Source organism: Neoarius graeffei, chromosome 15, assembly GCF_027579695.1.
Source record: "Neoarius graeffei isolate fNeoGra1 chromosome 15, fNeoGra1.pri, whole genome shotgun sequence".
NCBI lineage: Eukaryota > Metazoa > Chordata > Actinopteri > Siluriformes > Ariidae > Neoarius > Neoarius graeffei.
Genome location: NC_083583.1, coordinates 58,131,224 through 58,140,654, shown reverse-complemented (window position 1 = coordinate 58,140,654; position 9,431 = coordinate 58,131,224). Strand labels below are relative to the sequence as shown.

General features: G+C 42.8%; 1 protein-coding gene across 1 annotated transcript in view; it reads left to right on the top strand.

Moving 5' to 3' along the window:
* The first annotated feature begins 480 nt into the window (after positions 1-480).
* The window catches only part of hap1 (huntingtin associated protein 1), a 72,410-nt gene continuing 63,459 nt past the window's right edge, over positions 481-9,431 (top strand). The window contains exons 1-3 of the mRNA XM_060940683.1: positions 481-522; positions 898-1,135; positions 4,662-4,856. Coding sequence (XP_060796666.1) covers positions 481-522; positions 898-1,135; positions 4,662-4,856 — 475 coding nt within the window. The remainder of the gene's footprint in view (positions 523-897; positions 1,136-4,661; positions 4,857-9,431) is intronic.

The window sequence follows — 9,431 nt, the reverse complement described above, 5'->3', positions numbered from 1 at the left end:
ATCTTCCAGCCAAAAATTTCAGCTTCACTAGTTTATGGCTTTAACATGATTATTTCTTATGTTTTGCTTTACAATATTTCACAAATGTTCTATTTTTGTAGCCTTTTTTTTTTTCAGGAAGCATTGTGTGTGGATGCTATTCAGGAGATTCTGCTATTCATAAGGAAATATTTGTCACTCACGCACTATGTACAGTTTGAAATAATAATAATAGTAATTTTTAGCATAATGTACTGTTTTTAACATGAATTAAAACCTGGTCTTCGCCTTTTCTTTTTTTCTTTCTGGCAAATGCGGTGAACATGACCTTGAGTTACTGGTTAAAATATTAGACGTGATAAGCTAAAACTTGGTTGTTTTTGTTTGGAAGAACGTGCTGTTTTGAGCAACATTAATATCACGTGGCATGACATGAATTATTAACATCCTGCTGGTTTGACATATGATCTGAAATCCTTCATAATTCATGCACATACAGAGATGAATGCTGTACTGCCAGGGCCTGTTCTCTACTGCAGCTACGTGAGGCCTATCCTATTACACATCAGTGCCATGGGGAAGGCTGGCCTGCTTTTAGGGAACGTGATCTGGGGTTATACAAAAGCACTACTGTTGTGTATATACACACTTTGACAATTTTCTTTCCATTGTTAACACTTACTAATCTTGATTGTCTCACAATGAGTTTATTAAACCATATTAACCTGTAAAATGACTGATATAGTCATCTGATACAACAGTCATTGAGTGAGCATTTAATGTTTTGTGTCTTTTTTTCTAAATCTTTTTTTTTTTTTTAAGGACAGATGCGGACCTGTGTCCCCAGATTCCCCCTTCTCAGTCTTTGAGGCCTTTGGTCCACTAGGGTGCAGCACTGCTTTTAAAGCGATTTAGCAGCCATTCGGCACACTGAACTTTGGTGGCCTGTGCAGACTTCCTCCCTCTCCAGCCTGTGTCCCCTCTCCTCTGTCCGGTCTCCTTCAGGCCCTGCTGGAGCCGCGGGCATCCTTCACCCTGAACGGGGAGCAGGAGGAGGGATGTGGCCCCCTCACCCAGGACCTCCACCTCTCTCCTGGGAACCTGAGGCATGGCCCTCTCCAGGCTAAAGCACACAGAGACGTGTCCACTCTGACAGGTAGGAGTCTTGTACAGCTATTGATGTAGGAATGACTGCATTGGTCACATCAGATTATCTTTACGGAACATTTACATGTTAAATAATATAGTGTCGTGCAAAAGTATTCATCCCCTTGGTGTTTGTCCTGTTTTGTCGCGTTACAAGCTGGAATTAAAATGGATTTTTGGAGGGTCAGTGCCATTTGATTTACACAACATGCCTACCACTTTAAAGATGCACATTGTTGTTTTATTTTGACACAAACAATAATTAAGATGAAAAAAAAAACAATCTGGAGTGTGCACAGGTATTCAAACACCCCCAGGGACGTGCACAGGATTATAGAGGGGCAGGGGCTCAAAGTCAGAAAAAGGGCAGCAAGTGCATGATTTTTTTTTTTTTTTTCCCCGGTCCTTTCCAAAATATGGGAATGTAGAATTAAAATTAACGTACTAATAGGAAGGTAAGTACTTAGAAGGGAAGCACTTTGATTTCCTGTACCATGCAAACGTCTCTGTGCTGCTCGATGCGCTGTACTCCGACGTCCAGCAAAAATAGAAACTGACACATAACATTTGTTTTTTTTCTGAAACATAACCCACATTTGATTTGAGCACGTTGTGGAAGAGGTCGACGACTAGTTATATATACAAGAGGAGAATGTAAGCTTCCCGGCGATATATGATACTTGCATGTAGACCGAAGCGCGGCCGAGGCAATCGATTGTGAACAGTAACAGGTCAGGTCACGTCAGTTAACAAGCAGATTATTAAACTACAGAGACTTGAATTACTCGCACAAATGTCAGTAGCCCTACAAACGCCCAAATGTCATGTCCATACAGTTTGAAAGGGCTAACTGTTAGACCATAACTCACATGTTCAAGCTGCCTCACTGTCCGTCTCCTCTGTTCTCATTGTGGCAGCGCGCGCAGCGGCTTCTTCCCTCTCACTCACGTCCGCGTGCCCCCTCTCTCTGGCCGCACTCGAGCGGAGCAGCAATGGACAGAGAAGCGGCAGCTCAACGCACACAACGACCCCGTATTACAAGAAAATTGGTAGATTGCTGTGGAGTTTTTGTACTGCCGTTGTTTTAAACTTCTAACAGGACTGTATTATTTATTATTAGGATTATTATTATTATTAGGCGGCACGGTGGTGTAGTGGTTAGCGCTGTCGCCTCACAGCAAGAAGGTCCTGGGTTCGAGCCCCGGGGCCGGCGAGGGCCTTTCTGTGTGGAGTTTGCATGTTCTCCCCGTGTCCGCGTGGGTTTCCTCCGGGTGCTCCGGTTTCCCCCACAGTCCAAAGACATGCAGGTTAGGTTAACTGGTGACTCTAAATTGACCGTAGGTGTGAATGTGAGTGTGAATGGTTGTCTGTGTCTATGTGTCAGCCCTGTGATGACCTGGCGACTTGTCCAGGGTGTACCCTGCCTTTCGCCCGTAGTCAGCTGGGATAGGCTCCAGCTTGCCTGCGACCCTGTAGAAGGATAAAGCGGCTAGAGATAATGAGATGAGATTATTATTATTATTTTAAAAGGGCAACATTTAATTCGAGGCAAAAAGGGCAGGGGCTCAAGCACCCCTAAAGCCCTGTGTGCGCACGTGCCTGAACCCCCCGTCAATACTTTGTAGAGCCACCTTTTGCTGCAATTACAGCTGCAAGTCTCTTGCATCTAACTTGAAGGAGTTGGAGCAGTTTTGCCTTGAGGAATGGGCAAAAATCCATCCATCCATTATCTGTAGCCACTTATCCTGTGCAGGGTCATGGGCAAGCTGGAGGCCGGGTACACCCTGGACAAGTCGCCAGATCATAACAGGGCTGATACATGGAGATAATTAACCATTCAGACTCACATTCACACCTACGGTCAATTTAGAGTCACCAGTTAACCTAACCTGCATGTCTTTGGACTGTGGGGGAAACCGGAGCGCCCGGAGGAAACCCACGCGGACACGGGGAGAACATGCAAACTCCACACAGAAAGGCCCTCGCCGGCCACGGGGCTCGAACCCGGACCTTCTTGCTGTGAGGCGACAGCGCTAACCACTACACCACCGTGCTGCCAGTGGCTAGATGTGCTAAGCTAATAGAGACATACCCTAAGAGACTTGCAGCTGTCATTGCAGCAAAAGGTGGCTCTACAAAGTATTGACTTTTTTTGGGGGGGGTGAATACCTATGCACACTCCAGATTTCTATTTTTTTTTCACCTTAATTATTGTTTGTGTCAAAATAAAACAACTTGCACCTTTAAAGCGGTAGGCATGTTGTGTAAATCAAATGGCACTAATCCTCCAAAAATCCATTTTAATTCCAGCTTGTAATGCGACAAAACAGGACAAACACCAATAAGCAATTTGCAGGACACCATTTAAGCAATTTGCACTAAAATTGTTTTCAGATATTTCCAAAGTATGGAATCAATTTTGTGCCAAAATGTTCATACAATACTTTTGAAATATCAAACAAAAACGACAAATCAAAATACAAAAAAAGAACAAAAAGTCAATTTTTTTAGACTGGCAAACAAATTATTCATGTAATCGTGCAAAATATCAGTCTGTTACTCTTCACAAACCTTTTATTTTTGTTCCGCGTCTTTCTCAGTTTTGCTTGACGTAATTTATTTTGGCTGCGATTCCAGCTTTCTCGTTTGCACTCCCTGACTTTTTGCTTGCAGTTTTGGCACAAACTTGACGTGTGGGCGGGCTGTCCAGGAATGCATTCCCATTGGCTAACTTGTGTTTGACTGACAGCTCCGCTCAGCCATTCCCTACTCGGATTCTGGCGGACTGTTTGACGAGTGACCGATCCATTGACGGTAAACAAGGATCGAGTGGACTTCAGTGGCGACTATGATACTGAATTTACACTTTGTTGAATTAATTCAATATCATCGTCGCCACTGAAGTCCACTCGATCTTTGTTTACCGTCAATGGATCGGTCACTCGTCAAACAGTCCGCCAGAATCCGAGTAGGGAATGGCTGAGCGTGGCTGTCAGTCAAACACAAGTTAGCCAATGGGAATGCATTCCTGGACAGCCCGCCCACACGTCAAGTTTGTGCCAAAACTGCAAGCAAAAAGTCAGGGAGCGCAAACGAGAAAGCTGAAATCGCAACCAAAATAAATTACGTCAAACAAAACTGAGAAAGACGCGGAACAAAAATGAAAGGTTTGTGAAGAGTAATAGACTGATATTTTGCACGATTACATGAATAATTTGTTTGCCAGTCTAAAAAAATTGACTTTTTTTTTTGTATTTTGATTTGTCGTTTTCGTTTGATATTTCAAAAGTATTGTATGAACATTTTTGGCACAAAATTGCTTCCATACCAAAGCTTGGTTGCATGATGGAATGATGATATATAAACAGATAATTTTATAACAATTATTGCACTATGAGAAATACCTTACCTTACTAATGAAAACGATGACTCTAAATGCAGTGTGAAGTGAAACCTGAGGTCCAAAATATTAAGGGGATATTTGGTCTATATACATACAATTCCTTTTTAATTCTTTTTGTCGGTGTCGCACACAGATGTGTGTTCAGGTGTGGATTTGCCTGAGGTGGAGATAGTGAGTTTACTGGCAGAGGAGTTACCCAGATACACTCTGCGGGCAGACTATGTGTTTGGGTATGAGCATGACGACTGGCTGCACACTCCACTCCTGCCACCTGAGGCCGCTCTGGGACTTACCTATGAGCAGATCGATGAAACCCTCAAATACTTTTGTAAGTCTGCACCTTCCTACTTTCTTCAGTGTACAGGTTTTCAGGGTGTGTGTGAGCTGGTTAGGTTTTCTGCAGAATGCATTCTTCTTACTGCTGGTCAGCTCCTCAGCGTGTGATCCACACAGTGAGGGATGGCTGGTAACTTAATGTGGTGTAGTGTGTATGTGGCTGTATGCATGACCAAACTACTCCAGGTTTAGGAAATGATCATTTGTTAATCACAATAAAGTGAGGCCTTTCAGTTTTACTGTACAGTCCAGAGCCTGCTGCGGACATTTCACCTTCAAACTCCTGTTTGCGGGCTTCGTTTCTTTAGTATAGATAGTTTGCACATGATGTCACAGAGTCGGGGATTCCCTAGTGGCGGCCATCTTGTGGGTCAAGCTTACCGTACGGGTCACTGAGCACACATTGTAACGCGCGAGTACAAAGTCTTCAAAAGAACCCAAGCAGGCTATTTAAAGCTAGCAATGGTGCACACCTGTTGTATTCATGGCTGTCGTAATAGGTCAGATGATGACGTCAAGCGGAGCTTTTATGGAATTCCCACTGTACGGGAGCACGAAGGCGAGCAAACAAAGAAACTCAGCATACAAAGGAGAAATCTATGGCTTGCGAGAAATCAACCACAAGGATTATCAGCCTTCCAAACACAGCAAAGTCTGCTCCGATCATTTTATAAGTGGTAAGTTGTTTAAATAAACAATCAATTGTGTTCAAGTTTGTTTTTGGAAACCAAAACATCATGTGAACAATCTCTGGAGAATGCCTAACTGGAACCGCTGAGTGTACGTTTACATTGTAATGTACACTTAATATCGCTCGTTTGTCACGTTTCTATTTGACACTTGTCACTTCACTCACGCAAGGGTCATTTTTGAAAAACATTTTAGGTCTATTCTGTATGATTTGATTTGTGTTTGGGATGCAAACAGCGCACCTTTTGGCGGATGCCGCCTGAATCGCGCAGATCCGATTTTTTTTTTTTTTAGGGGGGGCGTTGGAGTGTCTGATTATAATTTCAAAGTAAATTCTGTATTAAAATTACTAAATAAGCAAATCAAATCCGTTACAGTCCATGAAACATAGGAAGTATAAGGATGAGAAAAAAAACAGTTTAAATCGGAAAGCTGGGGGCGTCGTGGCTCAGGTGGATAAGGCGCCATACCATAAATCCGGGGACCCGGGTTAGATTCCGGCCCGAGGTCATTTCCCGATCCCTCCCCGTCTCTCTCTCCCGCTCATTTCCTGTCTCTACACTGTCCTATCCAATAAAGGTGCAAAAAGCCCCCCCCCCAAATCTTTAAATCGGAAAGCTGCGCAGCTTTCCGATTTAAACTGTTTTTTTCTCATCCTTATACTTCCTGTTTCATGGACTGTGACGGATTTGCTTATTTAGTAATTTTAATACAGAATTTACTTTGAAATTATAATCAGACACTCCAACGCCCCCCCTAAAAAAAAAATCGGATATGTGCGATTCAGCCGTGAAAAAGGCGGCATCCGCCAAAAGGCGCGCTGTTTGCATAACATTCAACAGTCTATTTAATGCTAGAATATATAAAGTTGTATATATCAGACAGCCTTTAAAGTTTGATGAAGTCAGTTTCAGGCTTTGGAGCAGGCTTTGGCAGTTTCAGGCTTTGGCAGCTCTGCATAGTCACTTGAAAATGCATCTTTGTCCACTTCGTAGGGGTCACTTCCCCCAATCAAGGCCAGTTTGGCTGCATACCGTTGTCGTGAGATGTCGTCTAATGTATCTATATACTTCTGTTTGCTTGATTTTGCCAACATTGATCTTTATTTTAGAAAACTGACTATATAACTTCATAAATTCGTCCGAGATAACGTAGCCGGTAATGGCGATGGTCCGTTTTGTTTGCCCCACAAGATGGCGGCTGGAGGGCGTTCCCCGGAATGCCGTGACTTCAGTGAAAGCTATGTATAGACCGAGGTGGGAAGGAGCGAAGTACAAGTACTTCATTACTGTACTTAAGTAGAGTTTTCAGGTTTCTGTACTTTACTTGAGTGTTTACTTTTACCCACTACATTTTAACACAAATATCAGACTCGTTACTTTAGTTTTAATGCATTTGAGGGGAATTATCTGTGTGCGCGTGTGTGTGCCTTCCCAACATCAAGACTGATTACAACCGAAATGGATGGGACAATAACACCCAAGAATAAGATGACTCTGATTAAACCAACCCAATGTGGCAAGGCTGACTCTGAATCCAAACATGATTTCAAATCCAAAAATTTACCAAACAGACGCAAACTTTTTTTTTTTTTAAATTTGAAGGTCTTTGTGTAAACAAACCAAATTGTTCGAGTTAAATGTCTAACGCTTCAGCTGTATGTGATTGTCTGCTCTTCAAATTTGTTATTAGCAAGCATGTAAAGAGACTAGTAAGGTAAGGATAGCGATAATCGTATTATATACATAATCGGAAAGCGCTCATTCGTATGCCCTTCAAATAATGTGCGCAGTATAGGCTATTGATGTTTTATTATGAGCCATGTACAGTATCCTAATGTTTTTTGTTTCTGAGTTACATGTTCGTTTGAAGGACTTGATGTACTAAATAACATAGTTGCACCGGTAGTGTTGAAATTGGTAAACACCGCAGTTGCGGACATTTTGTAGCCTAAAATGATGTTATGATAAGCTTTAATAAAGGGCCCGGTCATTTGCCCCGCCCCCGGCCCGGCTCTGACTTGTTCCGCCACTGTCACTGATGTCACTGTTTGCGCTGCTTAACGACATCACATGACGTCCACCCACTTTCGCTAACTCCACCCAATGTGTCCACCCACTTCCAGCCAGCACGGTTCAGCGCGGTTGTAGTCGAAATGCAACTTCAATAGCCCCGCTCAGCTCGACTCAGCTCGACTCGGCACGGCACGACTCAGCCGCGTTTGTAGTGGAAAAGCGGCATTAGTTATATACAGCTGGGTTGTCGAGGTTGGCACGCTGTACATAGCTAATCAATACGGACTGCATGCGCAAGTGTATTATTTACTTGTCGCAAAGTACTTCTTGGCAATTAAAATATTTGCAGTGGCGCACCTTCTGTGATATTATTTAATAATTAATTTAAGAAAGTGTGGGTTTGCCTCCTTCTGCACGCACATGCTGAGCCCCTGAATGTTATAATATATATTATATTTTAGTATAAATATGCAGGTGATTTTATAGAAAATCATGTGCGCTGATTGGTCGAGTGATTCAGACTATTTCTCGATAATCGCCTCGAGCGACTTGGCAAAATTGCGGCCAATTGCTCCGTCACCGTAATTGAGGAAGAGTTACAAATGATGAAAGAAAATGCTGTTCCTAAAAGCATTAAAGATGCTATGAAGTTTGGTCTAAAGCTATTCAAATGTAAGGTGGAATTGTGATTTATTTTATCGATTTCAAAGCAAAGTATTTTATGTGACTCGGCATAGATAAGTGACGCGAGTCTGCGCCGCGCCGTTATTACATAGATAGATGGGTAGATTTACTTTATTAATCCCAAGCTGGGAAATTGTTACAGCAGCAGGTTATCAGACATGAATTAAAAAAAATCTCAAGAACAAGCCGACTACACAATATAAGGGAAAAAAAGTAATTATTAAAAACAAAATAAAAAAATAAATACAAATACACACACACACACACACACACACACACAGTGGTGCTTGAAAGTTTGTGAACCCTTTAGAATTTTCTATATTTCTGCATAAATATGACCTAAAACATAATCAGATTTTCACACAAGTCCTAAAAGTAGATTAAAGGGTCAATCCATGTGAAATCACCAGAGGCCTTGCCACTGACCATCTCAGAGTTGCTTCATACTTTCTGGAAATATTGTCAGTGTGCCCAATAAATAGTGTATAAAATTTTAGGCTTGTACCTTCATTAGTTTCTGATGCCCCTTTTCCACCAAAGCAGTTCCAGGGCTGGTTCGGGGCCAGTGCTTAGTTTGGAACCGGGTTTTCTGTTTCCACTGACAAAGAACTGGCTCTGGGGCCAGAAAAACCGGTTCCAGGCTAGCACCAACTCTCTGCTGGGCCAGAGGAAAGAACCGCTTACGTCAGCGGGGGGGCGGAGTTGTTAAGACCAACAGCAATAACAAGACCACGAAAGATCGCCATTTTTAAGCGACGAGAAGCAGCAGCTGTACAAACGCGAAGTCATCCATTATTATTATTGTTGTTGTTGCTGCTTCTGCTGCTTCTTCCGTGTTGTTTTTGCTTCGATATTCGCGCCAAGGTTTATGCAAACGTAGCGACGCAACTGACGTATACAGTGACACAATGACGTAACTGACGTATACAGCGACATAATGACGTGTCTTCACTTAGCACCGCGAGCTATGGAAAAGCAAACTGGTTCTCAGCTGGCTCGCAAGTTGAACCAGTTGTGAACCAGCACCAGCACTGGCCCCGAACCAGCCCTGGAACTGATTTGGTGGAAAAGAGGCATGAGATACAGGGGCTTTAAAAAAGGGGCGTGGCCCCAATTTCACCGTTGAAATGCGTGCTACAGAAAACGGACCTAACTTCCATAAGTCATTACTTTTAAAA